The 24979-nt window shown below is 35.2% G+C and overlaps 3 protein-coding genes across 7 annotated transcripts; all 3 read left to right on the forward strand.

The window, feature by feature from the left end:
• Window positions 1-3451: 3451 nt before the first annotated feature.
• On the forward strand, window positions 3452-12482 carry LOC7479699 (lysine-specific histone demethylase 1 homolog 3). 2 transcript variants are annotated; one of them, XM_002300691.4, is made up of 9 exons: window positions 3452-3677; window positions 3885-5931; window positions 6712-6853; window positions 6997-9315; window positions 9473-9566; window positions 9742-10187; window positions 10622-11338; window positions 11488-11562; window positions 11765-12482. In XM_002300691.4, the coding sequence occupies exons 2-9, from the start codon at window positions 3992-3994 to the stop codon at window positions 11828-11830; spliced, it is 5799 nt and encodes a 1932-aa protein (XP_002300727.2). In that variant the 5' UTR covers window positions 3452-3677; window positions 3885-3991; the 3' UTR covers window positions 11831-12482. The 2 variants fall into 2 exon arrangements, with proteins under 2 accessions (XP_002300727.2, XP_052306678.1); XM_052450718.1 differs by having other exon boundaries at window positions 3452-3660.
• A 2202-nt stretch (window positions 12483-14684) lies between these two features.
• Window positions 14685-17581, forward strand: LOC7479700 (V-type proton ATPase subunit c2). 2 transcript variants are annotated; one of them, XM_006386128.3, is made up of 4 exons: window positions 14690-14930; window positions 15081-15366; window positions 16789-16967; window positions 17075-17581. In XM_006386128.3, exons 1-3 carry the CDS (start codon window positions 14852-14854, stop codon window positions 16919-16921), a joined length of 498 nt encoding a protein of 165 aa, XP_006386190.1. In that variant the 5' UTR covers window positions 14690-14851; the 3' UTR covers window positions 16922-16967; window positions 17075-17581. The 2 variants fall into 2 exon arrangements, with proteins under 2 accessions (XP_052306679.1, XP_006386190.1); XM_052450719.1 differs by having other exon boundaries at window positions 14685-14930; window positions 16789-17470.
• A 2806-nt stretch (window positions 17582-20387) lies between these two features.
• On the forward strand, window positions 20388-23818 carry LOC7479701 (probable 1-acylglycerol-3-phosphate O-acyltransferase). Of its 3 annotated transcripts, XM_002300694.4 has the most exons (9): window positions 20390-20820; window positions 20905-21141; window positions 21237-21283; window positions 21389-21507; window positions 21600-21760; window positions 22215-22324; window positions 22398-22497; window positions 23285-23408; window positions 23502-23818. In XM_002300694.4, exons 1-9 carry the CDS (start codon window positions 20612-20614, stop codon window positions 23625-23627), a joined length of 1233 nt encoding a protein of 410 aa, XP_002300730.2. In that variant the 5' UTR covers window positions 20390-20611; the 3' UTR covers window positions 23628-23818. The 3 variants fall into 3 exon arrangements, with proteins under 3 accessions (XP_024451993.1, XP_024451992.1, XP_002300730.2); XM_024596225.2 differs by lacking the exons at window positions 23285-23408; window positions 23502-23818 and adding an exon at window positions 22819-23278 and having other exon boundaries at window positions 20388-20820; XM_024596224.2 differs by lacking the exons at window positions 22215-22324; window positions 22398-22497 and having other exon boundaries at window positions 20388-20820.
• Window positions 23819-24979: the final 1161 nt, after the last annotated feature.

A 24979-nucleotide genomic window follows, 5' to 3' on the forward strand; every position in this document is an offset into this window, starting at 1 on the left:
AATATTTTTATATTTTTTTCTTTGTTTTGTTTTTGTTTTTATTTTTGTTTTTGTTTTTAGATCGTTTTGATGTGTTAGTATAAAAAAAATAAAAAATATTATTTCAATATATTTTAAAGTAAAAATACTTTAAAAAGCAACCAATATACTATGGTTTTATTAAACGGGCCTTGCTAATTAATACTTAATGTTTTTATTTAAATATATTCATAGTTTTACAATCATCCGAATTTTAGAGTATCTATTGCCATCTACTAGACATAAATAACATGTCGCTTATGAAGCAGAAGGCATGTCGGCTGGACAAAGAGGGATCAACACGCACTTAGACGTTTTGGACCGATTGAATTTTATTATGCACATCTTGTTTGTTTTTACGTGTTTCAAGCCGTGTTTAAGGTAATACTAGTTAATTTACGCGTGTTCTGCAACGGGTTGAATCATGTTTTAAAAAACATAAAAAATATTAAGAGTGCATGAATTATTTTGCAATGCTATAAATTCGGGTAATAAAGTAAATCTTTAATTTTTTTATATTAGATATTTATCTAGCAAAAGTTTATAAATAAATACATAAGAGAAACCTAGATGATCATTTTTTATTTTTAAAAACTAATATTAAATGATAAAATTAAAAAAAATAGCAAGACAATAAATAAAAGAATACATCAACCCACTTCAACTTTTCAGACTAGTAATTCAAGATATTAGATCGGAATATCATAAATGAAAAAATGATCTAACTCAGTTCCTAGGAAGTTAATAATGAATTATTACTGTTATTATTATAACTATTAATATTTTCATCATTATCGTTGTATTATTGTCATTGCAGTTATTACCGCCACTACTATTATCAATGAGTAATATCATTATTATTATTGTTAGTATTGTTATCGTGATCGTTATCATTATTAAATGTTATTATTGCAATCATTATCACTACCACCACAATTAATATTGTTATGATTCTTATTCTCGTCATTATTATTATTACTATTATAACTATTTTTATTGTTATTACAGTTATGATTATAATTACTATTATTGATGTCACTATTACTATCACAAACATTATTATTATTATTGTTACCACTGCTACTATTACGACTACTATAATATTACTATTACTATTAATAACATTAATGTTATTGCTGTTGTTGTTATTGCCACTAATATCATTGCTTAAATTATTTTAATTGTCACTAATAATATTATCATAATTATCATTACTATTAATATTATCACTACAATTATTGATATCATAACCACTACAAGTCTACAACTATCATAATAAACTATTAATATTACTATAATTACTATTATTATATATTATCATTCTTATTAATATTGCTGTTGTAGTCACTGTTGTTATTATTATTGTTGTTACTACTACTACTACAATTATTGTTACAATTATCATCATCGTCGCCATTATTACTATAATGATAAACTATTATTATTACCACTATTACTAACATTATCGCCATCATTAGTAGTGTTATTAATAATATTATTAGTATCTTAATCATTATCATTATCACCATTACTATTAATATTATTGTTATCACAACCATTGCAATTATCATTATTAGTGTTATTATCATTACTACTATTATTATTATCGTTGAAATAATAAAAATTATAAACTTGTTTTGAATGATAAAAATTAAAAACCATAAAAACTCTTATAAAAGGCAAAGGAAACAAATAAAAAATCAAAATAAAAATGACAAAACTAAAATAAATATTATTACTATTGAAAAAAATCACAAAATTAATTTAAAGGATAGAATAAAAAACTATAACTATTATTATTGTTGTCATCGTCGTTATCAAAATAAAAAATATTATAAATATGATTTGAAAGATAAAATTAAAAATCATAAAAACTCCGATAAAAGAGAAAAGAAATAAATAAAAATTAAAAGAAAAATAACCAAACTAAAATCAAGTGTTTTAAAAATATTTTTCGCTTGAAAAAATATTAAATTAATATTTATAATTTTAATATGTTGATATAAAAAATAAAAAAAATAAAACAAATTTATTTTTATATATTCTTCAAATAAAAAATACTTTTAAAATTATAATATATTTCAATACCAAAACACATGCTTAGTCGGGTATCTGCTATTACCGAATTGGAGTGAGCTGGCATATCCTTTAGAACTGGGCATGTGGCCATGGATTTTCTCCAATAAGATTTTGACATCTTAATATTACACGGAACAATAAATACGATGACAGTCAGGCTATAATAATAATTTTTTACTGTAGGAAAATTGTACTTTATTTTACAATACAAACGTCTGAACTCGAAATAAACAATGGATAACAAAATTAAAACTGATAAATGATAGATAATTAATAATATCATAAAGCTTGGAGCATATTATAAACTTCTCATATCAAATAAATTGCTTTATAAATTACATAATTATTTAGATTATGATCTTTCTATACTTGAATGCTGAGCATTAGTGTGCGTAAAAGCATAGATTTACATTTATATCAGATTTTTACCGTGCTTAGAGTGAGCATTTTGAGGTTGTATTTAAATTGATGTAAATTCATGCTCAAGCAAAGGACTGATGCTAGAAGTGAGCAGTAGTTTTCATTTTATTTTTTAAAGATTTAAAGCAATTAAGAAGTACATAAAACTCAAACACACACTGATCTTAAAAAAATTGCTATTTACAAGCATATCTACATGGTAATTAAATGCTGTTTGAAATTGTATTATGACATGGTGTTTTAAAGGTATATTTAATATTATTAAACTGATATTTTTTTAGAGTATTTTTGATAATTTTAATATGTTAATTTAAAAAATTATAAAAAATATTTTTAAATAAAAAATACTTATAAAAAAATCATTCATCACTTCCCTGGTAACAACCACCCAAATTCATCCCCGCTGCTAAAAATTTCTTCCATGCTGCTAACAATTTCTTCTTCAAAACCTCAAGACAAGCGGCACAGTAATTATTTAAAAATAAATGCAAAATATATATAAAAAAAGCTGAAAAACCCAACACAAGTATAGTCATGAAACTTGGTTGAGCAGTCAATATCTTGACCAGTTGGCCTAGACCCGACTCGAAATGAAAAACCCAACACAATTTCTTTCTCATTAATTTTTTTTTTAAAACAATATTAATTTGGTAAAAAACAATATTATTTTTATAAAACAAAAAATTAACTCAACAAACCATGAGTTGACTTGATAAATTTATAATTCGAGTCTTGAATTGGATAAAACTCTAAATCGGCCTTATAATTATTAGTAAAAGGTTAAAATAAAAAAGAAAATATAAAAAAAAGTTGGAAAAAATAAAAGGAATAACATTAGGAATCATGGAAAGCAAAAAAGAACAATCCAAATGCCCATACTAATTTCCAAGTTCAAGTCCCTCAACACACCACTCGTATTGTCCCCAAAAAAACAAAAGAAAGAAAGAACGAAAACAAAAACTCATCGCCTCGGCATTCATTGTTGTTATTTTCCTTCGCGAACATTAATATCACGGCACAGTGTATGAAGCCCCGATTCCAGTAAACATAAGGAAAAAGAAAAAGAAAAACTAAACGCTAACGTACGCATCTCACTCTCCCTCGCCAAATCCATTACCGCTACTTCCCTCCTCCCTGTCAAAGGTCCATTACTCGCTCAGGTCTGATTTCCCTCCCCCTCTCTCCCCGCTTCTCTTTATTTTTTTCCAGTATCCACACGCAGCACTGTTTATCACTCGCTTCAAAATCCTTCATCCTTTTCTGTTAATCTCGTTAATTTTTCTGCTTAGACTAAGGGAAGGCTGTTGATAATTACTTGCATTCGAGAGATTATGTTTCTAATTTTGTTGCTTTTTTTGGATGTTTAGGTTTTGATATGTTGTGGTTGGATTGTTGCTTTGTCTTGGCAAGTTAATGATGGCATTGGTTTGTTAATTGAGGAAAATATGAGCTTTAATTTTTTGATAATAGAGAAATGGAAAGTGATGATTTGTCAAATTGTAATGATTTGGAAGTTAAGTTAGGGTTAGAGAAGGGTTTGTCACAGAATTTGTTGAAACCTAGGGTTAGTAAAGAGATGGAAAAAGAGGAGAAGAAATTCTTGGGGAAGAAAATTGAGGCTGGTATTGATTCTGATGATAATGAGCCTATTGGGTCTTTGTTCAGGTTGAAGAGACCTAGAAACCCTAAAAAAGCTAAGGTAGGTTTGGAGAAGGTTGAAGTTAGGGAAGCTAAGGATGAGGATCTGGGGGGGATGGATGATACACTTGCGAGTTTTAAGAAGAAGTTGAAAGGTCCTAAGAAGGATTTGGGATCTGTAAGTGCTAGTCATGATGATGGGTTATTGGACGTGAATGTGGAGAAGAAAGAACAAAAATGCAAGGAGAGGGCGAGGAAAGTGAGGATTGATGGGAAGAGAGTGAGAACTGGGGGTGATGTTGTGGGTGATGATGTTTTGGAGGGTTTGCAATCCCAGGGTGCTTTATTAGAGAATCAAGGAGAGGAAAGTTGGTTGCCTGGTGAGAGTTCAAATCGGCCTTTGGATGGAAAGTTGGAAGATTCGATATCAGCCTTTTTTCAGAAGAAGCAATCGGGTTTGGCAAGGAAGTCTCGTGCAAATTCAAGTTTTAAACAAATTAACAGGGTTCAGTGTTTGGATGACAGGTTGAGCCCTGGATCTGGAGTTGGTTCTGGGGGTTCAAAGGATGTGGCAGCGAGGACAATTGGATCAGGTTCTGTCTCAAGTGTGGTCTGCAAAGATCTGGAAGCTGAAAACAGTTTTCACACAGTTGCTGATTTGAGTTTGTTAGATTCTAGCTCTAGACAAATTTTGCATGAGAAAAACCAGAGGCTTGATAATGGGTTTTGTGAAACTTCCTATTTCACAAATGAGAACTCTGATAGAATTAAAGGGATCCCAGCAACGAAGGATGAAACTATGAAATCCGATGACAAGAGACATGGTAAATCTTCAGAAGTTACTGCAGAGGTTTCTGCACCAGTATTGCCAGCATTTTCATCTCAGGATGGGGTGATGGAAGATGAACAAATGCAGGACCCTTGCATCTCAAATACTCAAGAGGAACCTATGGTGGAACCTTGTAGTTCAGATAGGATTTGGAATGAAAGTCGTTCTGCTTCAGGACATAATGATGGCTTGGAAACACAAACTTTAAAGAATGGGTTAAGGCTTTGTTCTGTGAGTAAAGCAAGCTCCTTGAACGCATTAGAACAACAATCTAAGGATGTTTCAGCTGCATGCATATCAAATGCAGAACCTCAAATTTCGTTATCTTCAGACGGAAGAGAAATTTCAGCTTCCTCTAGCCCTAATAGTCAAAATGAACTGCAGGATCTTGATTCAGTTCCTAAAAAGGAAAATGTTGAAATATCTGATGGTAGGTTATCTCCTGTCACTGTAATATCCGGGGAGGTCCATAAATCTTCGCACACAAACCACAATGGGAACTCCTTAGATTATCTGTCCATCAATGAAGAGGCCAATGGGCTGTCTCCTCGATCTGTAACTCCTGAAGAAAATGAAAGTTATCTGGAAGATGCAGTGTTGGTGCCAGGTTCTGATATTAAAGATGGTCACTTAGCAGCTGTCCAGCGTGCCGTGCGGAAGGCCAAAAAACGTAGACTTGGAGACATGGCTTATGAAGGGGATGCTGATTGGGAGATTCTGATAAATGAGCAACAATTTCTGGAAAATGACCATGCTCTTGAAAGTGACCGATCTCTTAGAGCCAGAGAGAAGTCTGATTCCTCTTCAAATAGTGTGGAGGCCGAAAATGGCGGGATTGCAGCAGTTTCAGCTGGATTGAAAGCCCGTGCAGCAGGTCCAGTTGAAAAGATAAAATTTAAGGAGGTCTTAAAGCGCAAAGGTGGGCTTCAAGAATATCTGGAGTGCAGGTTAGTTATTTATTTTTGACATCAAGCTTTGCATTGCATACATTACATTTCCGGTACAGATTTCTTTTTGTGTTTTCTTTCCTTTTCTTGTTTCCAGTTACAGTTTGGAAGAGCTGCTTTTGTTATTTTCGGTGTTAGCAAGTTGACAGAACACCGATGGTTCCTTTTATGTTTCAGTGGCATTGATTATTTCTATGTATGCTTTACATCGTTGTTTTTGCATACACAACTAATAGCCACCCTCCACCTCTTATGAATCAACTGGTAAGTATCATTCCAACAAGAGCAAAAGATCATGAAATCTTGGTGTGTTATTCCTGTTTATGTGCTGGAATATGCTGGGATATACACGTAGTCAACAACGTGTCCATCTTTCACTTGTTGCTATTTCTTGCTCTATACAATAGTATGTTTGAACTGGACATGCTATTTTATGGACAGTTGTTATATCCAGTGGAAGGTGCCTTCTGTTAAGAAAGCATAATGCGATCATAGACTGGCTAATTGCTAGCCTCCTATTTCTTTGAAATAAAATATCATGATAATCTCAGTTTGCTTTGCAGTTTTTATAGCATAGCTTCTAAGAGCATCAATGTTGTGGTTATTATATTTAATATTTTGGCTCTTTACTGTCTTCCTGTTTCAAAAACTAGAATTAGTCACCCTCCTAGTTTCTTGTTCTCCCCAACATGTTCTTGGGATGGCTTATGGTTACCCATAGTGGACTATGGACTGTGCCCCTCTTCCCATTGCTTACTCGTCTGCCTTGGCGTGTTCCAGGAATCGAATATTGTGTCTTTGGAGCAAAGACATTAGCCGTATATTGCCTCTTGCAGACTGTGGAGTCACTGAGACACCTTCCCAGGATGAATCACCTCGAGCTTCTCTAATAAGGCAAATTTATGGATTTCTTGATCAAAGTGTAAGTGATGCTACTTTTGATTTTGTTCTTTCATGCACGTTCACAGCTGTGCCTCCCCGTAAATAAATAAATAAATAAATGTCCGGTCTTTTGGTTTCAGTTACATCATGTCTGGCATATAAATGCTCATGTTGTGTTGACAGGGCTATATAAATGCTGGAATTGCTTCTGAGAAAGAGAGAGCAGAACCTAGTACCAATCACAATTATAAACTTGTTGAAAAAAAAACTTTTGAGGGAAATTCTGGAGCTTCAGTAGCTGATTTAGAGGATGGGGTCTCCTTTATCCTTGGCCAGGTTAAAAGTTCTGAAAATTCCTTGGAGCCAAAAAATGGAGTTTCAGTGGATAATCAAGACCTGGCATCAAAAGCTTTGAAAAGTGGGGAGCTTGTTACTCCAATGACACCAGATTTACCCAATGTCATGGAATATGAAGAATTACCAGCTGCTGGTATTCAGCAAAATAGTGCTAGCAATTCAAAGTTACCTAATGGACTGGTCAGCTTGGATCCTTTGAGTACTGATCCATCTTGCACAATGCTGGATGGCAGAACGGTGGTCACTTCCATAACCCCAGAGTTAAGGGATGACTTGCAGAGTGTTAAATCTAACTCTTGTGCCAATATAGGAGAAAGTCATAAATTGCTGTGTGATTCTGAAGACAGAAAGAAAATAATTGTCATTGGAGCTGGTCCTGCTGGCTTATCTGCTGCACGTCACTTGCAACGTCAGGGTTTTTCTGCCATTATACTTGAGGCTCGAAGTAGAATAGGTGGTCGTGTTTATACAGATCGTTCATCTCTTTCGGTCCCTGTAGATCTTGGGGCTAGTATTATAACTGGAGTTGAGGCTGATGTGACTACTGAAAGAAGACCAGACCCTTCCTCATTGATTTGTGCTCAGTTGGGTCTTGAGCTGACTCTGCTAAATAGTGATTGTCCTCTTTATGATGTTGTGACTAGAGAAAAAGTTCCTACAGATCTGGATGAAGAATTGGAATCTGAATACAACAGTCTTCTTGATGACATGGTATTGGTTATTGCTCAGAAAGGGCAGCATGCTATGAAAATGTCTCTGGAGGATGGTTTAAACTACGCACTGAAGACTCGTCGCATGGCTTATCCTGGACCCACTATTGATGAAACTGAATCAGGAATTGCAGTGGATACATTATATGATTCCAAAACTTGTAGTGTTGATGGTGGAGCTCATGAGAGGAGTTCTAAAGAGGAGATTCTGAGTCCCCTTGAGAGGAGGGTTATGGATTGGCATTTTGCTCATTTAGAGTATGGCTGTGCTGCTTCTCTCAAGGAAGTTTCTCTTCCCTACTGGAATCAAGATGATGTTTATGGAGGATTTGGAGGAGCTCATTGTATGATAAAAGGAGGTTACAGTAATGTTGTCGAGTCTCTTGGGGAAGGACTTCACATTCACTTGAACCATGTAGTCACAGATATCTCATATGGCGTTAAAGATGCAGGAGCAAACGAAAGTCATCGGAGTAAAGTCAAAGTCTGCACCTTGAATGGCAGTGAGTTTTTGGGAGATGCTGTGCTGATTACTGTCCCTCTTGGGTGCCTGAAAGCAGAAACCATCAAGTTTTCCCCTCCATTACCCCAATGGAAACGTTCTTCCATTCAGCGACTTGGTTTTGGAGTTCTTAATAAAGTGGTCCTTGAATTTCCAGTTGTTTTCTGGGATGATTCTGTGGATTACTTTGGTGCGACTGCTGAGGAAACTGACCAGAGGGGTCACTGTTTTATGTTTTGGAATGTCAAGAAAACTGCTGGGGCTCCTGTTCTTATAGCCCTAGTAGTTGGCAAGGCAGCGATCGATGGCCAAAGAATGAGCTCATCTGATCATGTAAGTCATGCACTAATGGTTCTTCGTAAACTTTTTGGGGAGTCTTTGGTACCTGATCCAGTTGCATCAGTGGTGACTGATTGGGGCAGGGATCCTTTCAGCTACGGTGCTTATTCCTATGTTGCCATTGGATCATCTGGAGAAGACTATGATATATTAGGCAGGCCTGTTGAGAACAGTGTTTTTTTTGCGGGTGAAGCCACCTGCAAGGAGCATCCAGACACAGTTGGTGGTGCTATGATGAGTGGGCTCCGGGAGGCAGTGCGTATAATTGACATATTGAGTATGGGAACTGATTATACAGCAGAAGTAGAGGCAATGGAGGGGGCACAGAGACACTCAGAGGTTGAACGGGATGAAGTCAGAGACATAACAAAGAGACTTGAGGCAGTTGAGCTGTCCAATGTATTGTATAAGAATTCTCTGGATCGGGCCCGTCTTTTAACCAGGGAAGCTTTACTACGAGACATGTTCTTTAGTGCAAAAACCACTGCAGGGCGTTTGCATCTGGCCAAAATGCTGCTGAATCTTCCTGTCGGAACTTTGAAGTCCTTTGCTGGGACCAGGAAAGGGCTCACTATGCTCAACTCGTGGATTCTGGTAGATTTCATTTCACAGCATGCTACCCTATTAGGAGTCCAGAGTGTTAGGGTTTTACAAATTATTTCAAAATTCTCAAGCTGCTAGTGTCATTTAATAATGGTCATGTGCAGTTTAAAAAGGCTCTAATCATATGGATTCATTCACTTCATGGCAGGATTCAATGGGGAAGGATGGGACTCAACTCTTGCGTCATTGTGTTCGTCTTCTTGTGCTTGTTTCAACTGATTTACTTGCCGTGCGTTTGTCAGGTATTGTTTCTGATTTACATGCAATGCAACTTGAGCATATCTGCTCATTGAATATGAAGTGCTTTTCTTATAGCAGATGTTTGATGGGCTTATAGAAAAGATCAGATATCAGAAGTCTTGAATAGAAAGTATGTAATCATTGTTTAATTGTTGAAATTTTAATTTGTTCGAACAGGCATAGGGAAAACAGTGAAAGAAAAAGTTTGTGTTCACACAAGCCGTGATATACGTGCCATAGCTAGCCAGCTGGTTAGTGTGTGGCTTGAAGTCTTCCGCAGGGAAAAAGCTTCAAATGGTGGGGTTAAGTTTTCAAGGCATGCTACTTTATTGGATTCTTCAAAGAGAAAATCTTTCAGCAATTCAACCACAGGAAAACCACCATTGCGCACCCATCACGGTGCTTTGGAGGCCAGAGGCAATTCGCAGGTTTCTGCTCCAACCAGAGGCCCCTTGCCATCAAACCCAAACATGAAGAAAGCAAGCAGCAAGCCAGAAACTCTGAAAGACCCAAGCAGACAGGATACTGAGTTTGAAGAGGGTAACACTGCCATCTCTGAAGAAGAACAGGCTGCCTTAGCTGCAGCGGAGGCAGCTCGTGCTGCTGCTCGTGCAGCTGCCCAGGTTTGTTTCTTTTGTACCGTCGCATGAATTGCGATTCTCTCTAAAGTTTCCTCATTCCCATGAAATTTTGCAAATCAGTTTTGTTGTCGACCTGGAAAATTTTACACACATCCACTCCCTGGTTATGATTTTAACAAAACAACCTTAACTTTTGTGAATTTTAGCCTAAAGTTTAGAAAATATTTTGTGGAATAAAAACTGCATTTTTTTTCTTTTCTTTTCTTTTGTCCCTTCCTCTGATATATGGATAGTGGATTGGTGTGTTTTAATTGTGTAATCCATAGTAAAAAATGACATATATATGTTCAAGGATACTGCTTTGCACCTTGATTTTACATAGACTAGCTCGTTCCTTTACTTTGTGGCCACTTCTTTTCTTATCCTGTTGTGATTACCATTATGAAGAAATTAAGTGGTGGTAGCACATTGCACAGGCATATGCATCATCAGAAGCCAAGTGCAGCACATTGGTGCAGCTGCCTAAGATACCTTCATTTCACAAATTTGCTAGACGGGAACAATACGCACAAATGGATGAATATGATCTTAGAAGAAAGTGGTCTGGTGGCATTCTTGGAAAACAAGACTGTATATCAGAAATTGACTCTAGAAACTGCCGGGTTAGGGACTGGTCTGTTGATTTCTCTGCTGCCTGTGCCAACTTTGACAGTTCAAGAATGTCAGGTGACAACTTATCTCAGCGGAGCCATTCAAATGAGATTGCTTGCCATATGAATTTTAGAGAGCAGTCTGGAGAAAGTTCAGCAGTTGACAGTAGCCTTCTTACAAAAGCATGGGTGGATACTACTGGTAGTGCGGGGATAAAGGACTATCATGCTATTGAGAGATGGCAATGCCAAGCAGCAGCAGCTGATTCAGATTTTTTCCATCGTGCTATGCGTATAAAAGATGAAGAGGATTCAAACACGAGTTCCAGACCACCCACCAGGAAGCATGATCGAAGAGCAAATGAGAGCTCCATCTCACAGGATACTATAAACAAGGAACCATCAAAACATCGTTCTCGAGGTCCTGATCGTATTAAACAGGCTGTTGTTGACTTTGTTTCATCATTGCTCATGCCTGTCTATAAGGCAAGGAAAATTGACAAGGAGGGATACAAATCAATAATGAAGAAAAGTGCTACCAAGGTTTGTACATTTTCCTTGAGCTTCTCCTCTATTTTATATTTTGTTCCAAATTAATCATTCCTGGGCTATAAATGTGTACAATTTGGTTATCCAGGATCTTGTGACTTGTCTTTCTGTCACTGTCTTACATGTATGTTAATTATCATCAGGTCATGGAGAAGGCTACAGATGCAGAAAAAGCCATGGCTGTCTCTGAGTTTCTTGATTTCAAGCGCAAGAATAAGGTGCGTACTCCAATAGCATAATATTAGCATGAAGTGCAGCACTTATTTTGATTGTTCTTACATTGTATTACCTCTAAGAAACCTTGTCCGTGTTAGTATCATCTTGCCATGAGTGTGTTTTTCCTCTGATGATCTTGGTGTTATTTTCAATTTTTGTCATCTCTGTGAAACTCAATAATCTTTGGATGCTTTTAATATGCAGATCCGTGCCTTTGTGGACAAATTGATCGAGAACCACATGGCAATGAAACCAGCTGTTGAACCTTGATGGTCCCAAGATTGACTCGCCAGTTTTTGGGTGTGCTTCCGTGTGACATTTACAGAAAGTCCATTCATTTCTGTTCCTTTGCAGTCCACAGTATAAGATGGTAGCCATGGAGTTCATGGCTTGGCACCTTTGTAAATTCTTGATTCGAAGTGCCAATATGCTGTCAAAGATCTTGAAAGTGCCATGGAAGGGAGGGGACAGTTTGCCTGTTGAAATCACAAGGCCCCAGTGAAGATTGTTCGACATCTAGTATTGTTGCAAATGTCTTCAGATTGCACTGAAGTGCCTCTCAGGGGACCAAAGGAGCTTGACAATTGCTGTAGCTCTTATTATCTGGATCGTGAGCATCAACATATTTTGAATCAGATTGCTTCTTGAAATTGGATTATCACGTCAATAATGTATTCTGAGACATGGAGTTGATGCCCAGCTTTTTTAATTTAGGGATTGGCATAGAGGAGACACTACTTATTCCTGACATTTTCTTGTTTTCTGTGTACAGTCTAGGATTGTTTCAGTCATGACAATTGACAAACATACAGAATATTTCTCTCTTACTCCAAGAAGTGCTCAAGTGCTTCACTGATTTTTCAAGTCAAACTGTTACTAATTTTTCTGTTCTCCAAAATTTTATTCAAGGAACAGTTCTGCATTTACGGCAGCCTTTCTGGGCTCTGCTTTGTCTATTTGCCCTCTCTGTGGGTATGCTTTTGCATTTGTTGATGTACATCAACATAGTATCAATGTGCGTGGAGTTTAACTTCCATTACCTTAAATCCCAGCTTGATACATGAAACAGTGCAAGGCGATATTTGTATACATGGCATTTGAAAATCAAAACAGTGAGGTCTTTGTTTAAGTGATTGGTTGACTCAGCACATGTGGAGTTTTCAAATTTGTTTAATTGCAATGATTGCAGTGTATGTAGGCTGTCACATTTTCTGTACCTCAAAGTGACGAGTCTAATTAATCCTTGCTTGTCTTTTTGGCTATTATCTTACCGCTTAAATTTTCTGCTGTTGCCAGGTTGGGAAATATACAGTGAAAGCCTTGCTGATGCCAGGTATGCCCTTTTCTTGTACAAGTCATTCAATTTCTCTTAATAAACTTTAGTGACTCGATGCACTGCAACATGGCAGTCTGGTGTGCTAAATATCAGTGGCCTGGAACTACTGAAGCTGTGGTTCATGTCCAGAAAGCGAGTTGCTTTGAGTTTATGTAAGCAGTAATGAGAAAATCCTGCCCCTGGTTAGCCAAAAGAATATGATAATGCTTTAAGCTTTGATCGTCTCTATCATGATATGCTGTTCAGTTTGGCACTTCAACATAAGTCACTGATAGTTGTCTGGCATTTAATTTGCACTTTGTCCTCTTATAATCACTGATCGATTTCAGAATTAGGGAGGGAACAGAAGTTCCTTGATGACATTGAGTGTCATTCAGTGACACATTTGTTTTCTTTCATTCTGATCTCTTTATGGAAAGAAGAGGGTTTTTTGATTTACAATTTTCCAGGTTCCTCTGTAGTAATGTTTCACGACATTTTGACGGGTGACCGACTTGCGGTTCCTTTATGGACCTGAAACGACCTGGCAAGTTTCAGCTTAAATGAAGTACTTAGTGGTGGCTGGCCAATGCTTGTGCTGTCATTTTTTGCCCATTCATGAATTGCTGACTCAATTGCGATTCATCCTCGATTTGTTTCCATTGGCGAACGTTTTCATTCTGGATTTACTGTATCATGAAAGAATAATATACATTGGTAAGTCTTTTTGATATACTCAGAAACTCAGACATGCTCGTCTTCGTCAAATGTCACTTTGGTATGTTTTTTGTATCCTGCCCTCGATATGCTTAGGATTTGTTTGTCGGGAAAACCATAGTATGAGAATGACATTCACCATAGGAGTTTCAAAACTTTGCTTGTTTATATGATGTCCTGGGATAGTTGGATATGCGGGTTTACTACTAGTAAGCTACGGTCAGGAAGCATAACCGACCGTGCTATGCATCATATTTGCAATTCACTTGTGTAAATTTATCACTTTATGACAGGTGGATTATGGGTCCGGCTACGAGTAAGCATAGTTTTGAAATTTAGCATGATTCATACCCGGCCGAGGCTTGGATCATGAATTGGGTGGGTCAATGTAAAGCTATGTTGGTTCAATATTTTTTTTAAAAAAAGTTGAAATAGTTGAAATGACATTGTTTTGGAATTATTTTTTAAAAAGTTAAAACCAACTTTTATCTTGGTTTTGATCTGATTTACCTGATTGTGAGTTGATCTAGTTGATGGAATTTAACTAGGTTAACTCCCATCTTGATATGACATGAAATTTAGCCATGGCTAGTCTCAGGGTGTTGATATAAAATTAGTGACTTTGTCAAAGATGGTTTCTAAATTTGATCAAAGTTTAGAAGGTTTTTTTTCTATAACATGCTGATTCTAATTCATTTTTTTTATTTTTCAAAAACTAGTTTTAAGTAAAAAAAAAATTCCAAATATAAATTAATTTTTTTCTCAAATTATTTATGAAATAAAACGTACTATGACTCAAAAGTTAGAATAACATGACTTTTTATAATAATAGAATATTTTTATAATTTAACATATCAATTTACGCAAGACTTTTTATATGATAATTCTGCTTAGGGAAAAAAATTAAAATATTTTTTATTAGAAATAAATTTAAATTAAAATTAAAAATTAATATTTTGCTTTAATCCAAGTTAAAATTTCCCTTCATTTGTTTTTTGCGCAAGTAAAATTTCCCTTCATTGATTTTAATTTTTAATTTATACTAACCTAATTTCGGCCCCGCAGCCCAGTCTCTCTTTTCTATTTCTCTACCCAGACTGGCTTAAGAGCCCAGTGACTTCCTTGGCTCTAAAAATCTGTTAATCGCGAAGCATCGCCAAGAAGCTCTCTCCAGATTTTTTTTTTTTAAAAAAAAAAAAACACAAAAGAGCTCTCAAATTCAATCATCTTCTCCGATCTCGTCAAAATCCAATAACAAAATGGCTTCGACATTCAGTGGCGATGAAACCGCTCCGTTCTTCGGATTCCTCGGCGCCGCTGCCGCCCTTGTTTTCTCCTGTAATCCAATAATTTTAATCTCATTTTATTTTGAAAGCAAATTCTAATTCCCAATTTCCGTTTTGATCTAGATCTACTAGTATTAAGACTCTAATTGTTTTTTTATTGACGAGGGCGTGGGTCTGGTGTTTTGATTGGGTGGTTGTACAGGCATGGGAGCTGCGTACGGTACCGCGAAGAGTGGAGTTGGCGTTGCATCGATGGGTGTGATGCGACCAGAACTCGTGATGAAATCCATAGTTCCGGTTGTTATGGCTGGAGTTTTGGGTATATACGGTCTGATCATTGCTGTGATTATCAGTACCGGTATTAACCCTAAAGCAAAATCCTATTATCTTTTTGATGGATATGCTCATCTCTCTTCTGGCCTTGCTTGTGGCCTCGCTGGTCTCTCTGCTGGTATGGCTATTGGCATCGTTGGTGATGCTGGTGTTAGGTAAATCTCTTGACTGCCTTGATATCTGATTACAATAGCTAATTTTTTTTGCCTGCTTGGTAATTGACCTCATTTAGGGTATGTTTGGAGTGTGGTAGCGGTTGCTTTTCAAATAACTTTTCGTGCCGAAATTCATGCCAATGATTTTTTTTATTTTTTAAAAATTATTTTTAACATCAGCACATCAAAATGATTCAAAACGTACAAACCGTATTAAATTTTAACAAAAAAAAAAATTTTGAATTTTGTGGGAACGCGGTTTCAACCGCGTTCCCAAACGCTTCCTTAATTGAATAGTAGGAATTGAACGAGAGCGTGCTGCTTAGAAAAATTTAAATGTTACTGGTTTTTTAACGTCAATGTACGAGTTTTCTTGTCTATGTAAGCCTAAAAGAATGTTTTGGCTGCATTGGTATCTGAGGAGACTAGGCACTTAATTACGTGCAAGTTAACTTGCTGTCTTCAATTGTTTGTGTTCCACCTTAGGAGCAGTATTTGAAGCTGCGATATGATATGAAATACTGGGTGTAGCTTGCTTTATGTTTTTGTATTAAATATTTGTTTTGCTCGTGTATGTGATATGGCTGCAAGCTTGATTTAGCTTGATTGAATGGATTGGAATAGTTTCTCAAGCTTGATTCAGTTGTGAATTGAGCTCTGAAAGCTAGTTTATAAGCTTCTCCATTGAGTGTTTGAGATTCGCTCAGCGGTAACCATGCTCATAGTAGTTGATTGAGCAGGGGGGGGCTGTAACTTGGACTCAACCCTGACTTTGAATTTAGTTTCAATCAAATTAATCAAATGTTCTCAAAGGGAATTCAAAGCAAATTTTAATCAGCTTTAAGTTTCTGTAAACAGAAGCGTAAACATAACAATTAGAGACCGTGAAAATTAATGATTGGAGGAACCCCAAATATCGTCATATATGAAAAGCCATCCAAACAAAAATTAGATACAAGATGCAGTCACTAAAATAAACGCAAGCTAAAGTTTTCTAGACAGTGCTTAGAATTCTTGTTAGCCAAAATATTTAAGGTTGTGTTCTACAAGTGGTTTATTGTTGGTCTGCATTTGTGAAGATATTTGAAAATATAAGCTTAGATGTATGGAGTTTGCTGTTGGGTCCTGATGTTTAGAGCCTGGTGAGAAGCAGGTATTTGATTATAATAATTTTATCTTCACCCTTTTGGTGTAGATGACTCGTAGTGTCTGCGCAGCTTAGTTGGGTAAAATAATGAAGTTTGCAGTATACTTTATACCTTTTAATTGATGTGGGGCACGTTGATTAGCCTTCCATTTTCAAGGTTGATACATGCCATACAGATGGTCGGTTGTGTTTTCTTTGATGTTTTTGCCCAATGAGTTATTGGTTTTCAGTTTTTTGTTGAAAGTTCCACTTTAATGTTGGCTTGTATTTTGCAGAGCTAATGCCCAGCAGCCAAAGCTTTTTGTTGGGATGATCCTCATTCTCATCTTTGCTGAAGCACTTGCCCTCTACGGTCTCATTGTTGGTATCATTCTTTCCTCCCGAGCTGGTCAATCGAGAGCTGAGTAAAGAGTCCCTCTACTTGGTGTTTGGATGGCCGTTGTGATTTATCTATGTATGTTACTGGAGCTTAATTGTTTTGTGCTGAAAAATTCTTGTAAGAGTTGTGTTTTTTTACCAAATGATCTCATTAAGTGCCATTGCTTATATGATAAAATGCAGAATTAGTTATGAGCTAGCAAGGATAGCCAGATTATTTTTGCCAAGATTCCTTGATTCTGCACCTTCCCGCTCTGTGGGGAACGAACCAGATTGACCTTGCCATCCATCAATGGGTGTCTCAATGGCTGATGTGTACACTGAATGGAATGATGAACGATGCACTTGAAACATGGTTTCTGCTAAAATTGGGATTAGTAGTCTGTGGTCTACGGTTGCTGTGGCTATAAGAAGGGAGCTGTATGTCAACGATGACGTCGGGGGGAGTGGGCGGCGGCCGCGGGGGCCATGCTCGTTCTTAAAGCCACTCATTTTGTAATTTCTTAAACAAGTTATATGAATTGGTCCCTCCTAAAAGTTGAAATTAGATTTTAGCCCCTGCATGGCAACAAGTCTGAATCCGTCGCTGTTTGGATAGGAGTTGCTTACCAGTAACTAATGGCAGCTTGGAGCAATATAGCCTTTAATTTAATTTAATACAAACAGTAAATTGAATTCAATTTTGGCTAACCGGAGTTTTAGTTCCTTCGAATATTCAAATGGCGAGGGAAACAGAGAAATTGAATGGAAATTTTCCCTTTTTTTACACCAAATAATTGACTATCTTGAGCAAAAATCAGCAGCGAAGATTCTAAATGTGATAGCTATACGTCCTCGTGTTATTTTTTGCATTTTATAAAAAGTTTATATCCAAGAGTCTTAGGTTTAGTTATAACATTTTGCATTTTATAAAAAGTTTATATCCAAGAGTCTTAGGTTTAGTTACAACGCCTAATTCAATAAGAATATTTATAATATTAATAATAACATTAAACTTGCATGATCTAAATTTAAGTGGGTTTGACTGCAATACCAGACCCAATAGCATTGGACGTGGGTCTAGCTGCAAGGTCGTGTGATAAATGTGTGATAATTAAATAGATCAGTTAAAAAAAAAAACAAAGAAAAAAAACCAACAGGAAAATAAAAACTAATGAAGAAAAAAAAAATATGAATTAACTGGGTTAACCCTTCAAACCAGGTTAACTCGTCATACCTTGAATTCGCATCGTGAAAGTTTGATAATTAAAAAGGAAAAAAAACAAACTAATGGGTTAACCCAGAATTAACTGGGCTAACTCGTCAAACCAGGTTAACCTGTCAAACCCGGAATCTGTGTCATGAAAGTTTGATAACTAAATAGAAAAAAAATTAACATTAACAATTTAAATTAAACAAAAAAAATTAATTAAAAAGAAAAAAAACAAAAGGATGAGCTTTTTCACTGTGGACTGCACTGTGCAGTCCACAGTCAAATGCATAAAAACAACAAAAATACAAAAAGAAAAACTAAAGGCATCAGCCGAGAACTACTTAGAAAAAATTTTAATATTAATAAACTAAATTAATTAAATAAAATTAATTAAAAAGAAAAAAAACCTCTAAGAAGAAAAAAACTAAATATAAAGAAATTTAACATTAACAAACTAAACTAAACGAAAAAAAACATAATTAAAAAGAAAAAAAAAAGCAAAAAAAATAATTTCAGGTTAACTCGTCAAACCAGGTTAACCCGTTAAACCCGGGATCCGTGTCATGAATGTCTAGTAACTAAATAAAAAAAGGTGAACATTAACAAACTAAACTAAACGAAAAAAATTAATAAAAAAAAATCCGGGTTAACTCGTCAAACCATATTAACCCGTTAAACTTAGGATCTGTGTCATGAAAGTCTGATAACTAAATAAAACAAATTTAACATTAACAAACTAAATTAATCAAAAAAAAATTATGAAAATAAAAAAACAAAAAAAAATTGACGGGTCAACCCAGAATTAACTGGGTTCACCCGTGAAACCAGGTTAACCCGTGAAACTCGAGATATGCGTCATGAAAGTCTGATAAATAAATAGAAAGAAATTTAACATTAACAAACTAAACTAAATGAAAAAAATTAATTAAATAGAAAAAAAGCAAAAAAAATATATTTCTGGGTTAACTTGTCAAATCAGGTTAACCCGTTAAATCCGGAAAACGTGTCATGAAAGTCTGATAACTAAATAAAAAAAATTTAACATTAATAAACCAAATTAAACAAAAAACTTTTGTTAGAAGAAAAAAAATAAAGAAAGAAGCAAAAAAAAATCCCGAAAAGCATAAAAAACAGCTAAAAAAATAAGACAACTTAAAAAAAAAAACCAAAAACGGATCAGTGTTTTACTGTGGACTGCACTGTGCGGTTCACAGTAAAACACTGATCCGTTTTAGTATATGTTACAATTAATTAAAAAGAAAAGAAAAAAAAATTCGGGTTAACTCGTCAAATCAGGTTAACCCGTCAAACTCGGGATCCGTGTTATGAAAATTTGATAACTAAATAAAAAAATTAACATTAACAAACTAAATTAAACAAAAAAAATTCATTAAAAAATATACACAAAAAAAAGCAAAAAAAAAAACCCATAAAGGCAATAGAAAACTAAAACAAAATAAAAAAATAAAAAATAAAAAATAAAAAATAAAAACAGGAAAAAATGGGAAAAAAAAAGAAAAAAAAGAAAAAGAAGAAGACAAAAAAATATGGGAAAAAAAATAAAAACAGAAAAACAATGAGAAAAAAAAAAAAAAAAAAAAGGAGAGGACTGCTCAGCGTTTCACTGTGGACTTGCACAGTAAAACACTGAGCAGTTTTAATTTTTTCTTAATTAGTTGGTATTGTACTTTTTTTTTACTCCCTAATCCCATATTAAGTGTCCTATTTTTCATTTTTAACAATTTTAATTTAAGTCTATTCTAAAAGTTAAAGTATAATTATTATACAATTCCACTCATTTTTTTTAAAAAATTTACCTAAAATTAACATTTAACTAGGTAAATATAGTTCGGTATAAAAGTGAAATAACATGTTTAAAACCATCACTTTTAATCAATTCTTTTATTTCTAAAAATTTGTGCAAAAATCGTCGGTAAATTATTTATGGATTGAGGGAGTATCAAAACAAATATTATTACTGCCAAAACCAGTCAAAAACTTGAGCGCTTGCCTAGCAAGTTATTGAGAAATTTGCAATTAAAATAACGCGGGGAAGCGTTTCAATGCAGACCCACATATTCCATTACGTCACGGCTAACGCAACTAGTAAATTTCTCCGTACGAATAGCAAAGGATCATGATCAAATGCTACCAAGAGCACTTATTGTAAATGTTAATCGCCAATCATAATTCTCCAAATCATTGGAGTAGTGTTCGCGTGACTATGTGATTGGACATTTCTCCCACGCCCTTTGCTTCCCAGGCTATTTTGTAAGTACCTTATTAAACACAATTAGTCATCCTCTTCTTGGAATCAGCAACAAAACCTCTCTTCTTGAAATCTCTAATGACTTTTCAACCTTCCAGGCCGCGCAGTCTCGTAACGGAGTCAAACCCAATTAACATTGCGTAGCGCACAATCTACCAGGCAGTCACCGTTATCTATAAATAACTCCGTATTTGTAATCACGAATTTGAAGAACCATTTTTGGTCCTCTGATTTGCTTGATTATTTCCAGATTATTTTTATGAACCTGTTTCGCTCACGTGTGTCAACCTCAGTCGTATCTAGAATGGCCGGAGAGCTAGGATCCTCTGCTTCCGTTCCCACCACCACATCATCATCATCATCATCATGGGCAAAAACAAGATCTTTGTGGCCTTCTATTCTCCGTTGGATCCCCACTTCCGTCGATCACATTATCGCCGCCGAAAAACGCCTTCTCTCTCTAGTCAAGTAAGCAATCCCCCTATTCCTTCTCTCTTTCGTCGTAGTCGAGCTAAGCGAAACCCTAATTTGTGTGTAATATGGGAATTATAGGACTTCGTATGTGGTAGAGCAAGTGAATATTGGTTCGGGTCCACCGGGGTCGAAAGTACGATGGTTTCGATCTACGAGTGATGAGCCTAGGTTTATTAATACGGTGACGTTTCAAAGTAAAGAGGATTCTCCCACGCTTGTAATGGTCCATGGATATGGTGCTTCTCAAGGTTTCTTCTTCAGAAATTTTGACGCTCTTGCTAGTCGTTTTAAGGTCATTGCCATTGATCAGCTTGGGTAATTAAGCTTGTATTATCTCTTAATTAACATTAATCGTTTTCTTCTTTAACTCCCCGGCTCTCTGCTAACTCACCGGTTAATTTTGTGTACAGTTGGGGTGGATCAAGTAGACCTGACTTTACCTGCAAAAGCACTGAAGGTTAGTTAATTTTACATTTCTTCAGAGGATTTTACGTGTTAAGTACTTTGGAAAATGCTTTGTGTGCTTGGAAACGAATCATTTATGTTAAGTTTGGTAATGTAGAAACTGAGGCGTGGTTCATTGATTCCTTTGAGGAATGGCGAAAAGCGAAGAACCTTAGTGGCTTTATATTACTCGGGCATTCTTTTGGCGGGTACGTTGCGGCTAAATATGCACTCAAGGTGATTTGCTTTGGCTTGGTTGTTGGTATTTTGAGGATCATATGATTGCATTTTCTTCTTTTCTGATGATTGTTTGTGTATCTTTGTTATAGCATCCTGAGCATGTTCAGCACTTGATTTTAGTGGGACCTGCTGGAGTTTCGTCAGAATCGGAATCCAAGCCTGAGCGGCTCACCAAATTGAGGGCAACTTGGACAGGAGCTGTTTTTAATCATCTGTGGGAATCTAATTTTACTCCTCAGAAGGTTGTTAGGTATGTGTCCTTTCCCCTAGTCTGAGTGTTCTTGAACATTTCTTTAAAACAATCATTTTAGATTGCCATGTATAATCGTACACGTGCTTAGCCTTCATTAAGTTATTCTTCCCCATATAGTTGGTCTGTGGCAGCATCAGCTAACCCATGAGCCAAAAACTGGGAGTGAGATCAACATTTTGTTTTGTTGTCGGTTAAATTGTTTTGGTTTGAGTTCTTTAGGTACTTAGATCCAAAAAGATTCTCAATAAATGCCTTAAATAGGATTTTATTATGAAGTGTACTAGCTTCTGTAGAGAAAGAAGGTCTTTTTCCCCTCCTCTAGCTCCTTTTGTTACGATATTCCATCTCCATTCACCCATGGAGCACTTTATTCATAGTACCAGTATAATTGATGCATCAAGTTTCCTTTACCTTTCTGTTTCTGACAGTCCTGATCAATCCTTTTATCCAGAGGTTTAGGTCCTTGGGGTCCAGATCTCGTAAACCGCTACACAACTGCTAGATTTGGTGCCTATTCAACTGGAGAAGTTTTGAATGAGGAGGAGTCCAAATTGCTATCAGGTAGTGTGGGATACCATCTTTTGACATTGTGCACTCATTAGTAGGTACCTGATGCTTGCTCTTTTAACTGCAGATTATGTGTACCATACTTTAGCTGCCAAAGCTAGTGGAGAGCTGTGCTTGAAATATATTTTTTCATTTGGAGCATTTGCTCGGATGCCCCTTGTACAGAGGTCTGATAACCCCCCTTGTTTTTATATTAATTTGTTGCTCCAGTGTGTCAAAATACCTTCCTTCTGTGAATTGAAGTTGACAGCATTGTGTTGGCCAAATATTTTCTGCTCATATGTGAAACTAGAACCTATTGCTGCATCTGTGTTCATGGTTGAAAAAATGGTCTCTCGTCAGTGTCATGGGTGTTTTAGGTGCATGTAGGGTTTTATGCTGTTGCAAGCATCTACTCTGTTATTTAGGTTATTTTGATTGTTGGGGGCCTAGGAACTATAAAGGCCTAGAAAGCTTGGCACGGAATTTCATATCACTTGCTTGTGTAGGGTGGAGAAATGAGCTTCTTACAAAAGCCCGTTCTGCTGAGACCATTTCGTCTGTGAAATGGCATGCATCCGCTTTTGGTTGACCAAAAGAATGTTGGAAAACCCGGACATGGTGAAGAAAGAGCAAGCGAGTTAGAGGGTGCCAATGGGTTTTATTCAGAAACTTCGTGTCTTCCTCTTTGCAAATGAAATATGAGTATCTTCTAAAATGAATCTAGAACTTAGTTTTGAATATTAGCTAGCAGTCCTAGGGAAATCACTATTCCAGCATACGTCTATTTTCCAGCGCTAAACATCCTCTGATTTAGGACGATCATCATCTCATCTTAGATGAGCTTTGGATAGTTACCATAAATGATGCATGGATGCTTGCATTGCGAAATAGGATGCTTGTGCTTTCTCTTTTAACATTCAAAATAAAGTCCCACTGAAGAAGTTACTAGACACACCCATGTTTCATGTGCAGTGCATCAGAATGGAAAGTGCCAACCACTTTCATATATGGCTTCGAAGATTGGATGAACTATCAAGGTGCTCAAGAAGCTCGCCAGCATATGAAGGTCCCATGCGAAATCATTCGGGTCCCACAGGTCTCAATTCTTCTCAATTAGTATGATAAAAAAACTGTAGTAAAAATTTGATTCAGTGCTCATTGGATTTTTAATTTTTTTGCCAAACAACAGGGTGGGCACTTTGTATTTATAGACAACCCAACCGGGTTCCATTCAGCTGTGTTCTATGCTTGTCGGAGGTATATTTCACCTAAACCTGAAAATGAACGTCTCCCCGAAGGTCTCACGTTTGCTTAGAAAATTATCACTGTAATTTTTCAGTCATCTGTGTATAATTCATACGGGAAGGTTTCGTGGCTCCATCACAAATTCATATTAGCATCTCACAAAAAAAATATTCTATGCTGTACGTGTATGTCTGATGTACTCTTGTACGAGAATTGTATTGTACGTGGCTTTATATATTGAATAGTAGTACTTGTGGCGAATATGGGCTGAGGAAGTTGAAACTGAAAAAAGGGAAAGGGGAAAGCAATCACTCTAAAAAACAGTCATTTCATAACAGAAATAGAATGTACTAGTTATATTACCGTGTTTATGTACACTTTAGATATTTACCCGTGTTTCCTTTTGCTGTGTATTAGATAAAAGTTTTTAGTAAAAAATAAAATCGTAAGTTTTTTAAATTTATTTTTTTAAATAAATTATAAATTAAAAAGCTTATGAGAATTATTTGTGTTAATAAATAAAACAAATAAAGTGTTAATATGTCTAGCTGCAAGTTAAATAATTTTTTTTCAACGCAAAAGAATTAATGTGTAGATATAATTAATATTTTTTTATATCAATTAAAAAATATATTTGTAAATTAAAAAGTCAATGTTTATATATATAATAAAAATTATATGTATTAATAAAAATATATAAAATATCAAGTTTATTTTTAACGTAACTTAAAAATAAAATAATATTGTAATTGCTATAATGAAAAATCATTTTCTTAGTCTATGTATAATAAATTTTAAAAAATATAAAGTGTGAAGAAAAAAACATTAAAAAATAAATAACAAAATAATAATAAAAATGAACAAAAAAAGGTATAAATAGGCCAAGTGTAAAGAATAAAATAAATATATTTTTTTTTCAAAAAATGTAAAGATAAAATAAAAAAAACATTAATATCATGAATTTGGTATGCAAATTTCAATTGTTTTTTTTTAAATACCAGGTATGTAGTATACCCAAATATGTTTTTTTACATGAAAATTTGAAAGTGTCATTTGAAAAATCTATGCAATCATTTAAATAAATAAATTGATAATTATTTATGTAAATAAAAAAAAAAGATCATTGACAATAACCAAGAAAGAAAATGTATAGATGACATATTTACCCGATTATGTTTACCAAACTTTTTTATTTAAATAAATTAAAGATAAATCCACCCTAAAAACTATAGCTTAAATAATAAATACAAATAAAAATGAATGAATAAACCCACATTATAAAAAATATTACGAAAAGTCGAACACATCAGAAAAATATAAGGAATGGATACCTGCCAATATTATGGAAACATATATATATATAATCCTTAAGTGAACTCGGCACCCAATCCAGGTGAACAAATCAAACACATGATTTATGAC

The sequence above is a fragment of the Populus trichocarpa genome, chromosome 2, assembly GCF_000002775.5.
Source record: "Populus trichocarpa isolate Nisqually-1 chromosome 2, P.trichocarpa_v4.1, whole genome shotgun sequence".
Lineage (NCBI taxonomy): Eukaryota > Viridiplantae > Streptophyta > Magnoliopsida > Malpighiales > Salicaceae > Populus > Populus trichocarpa.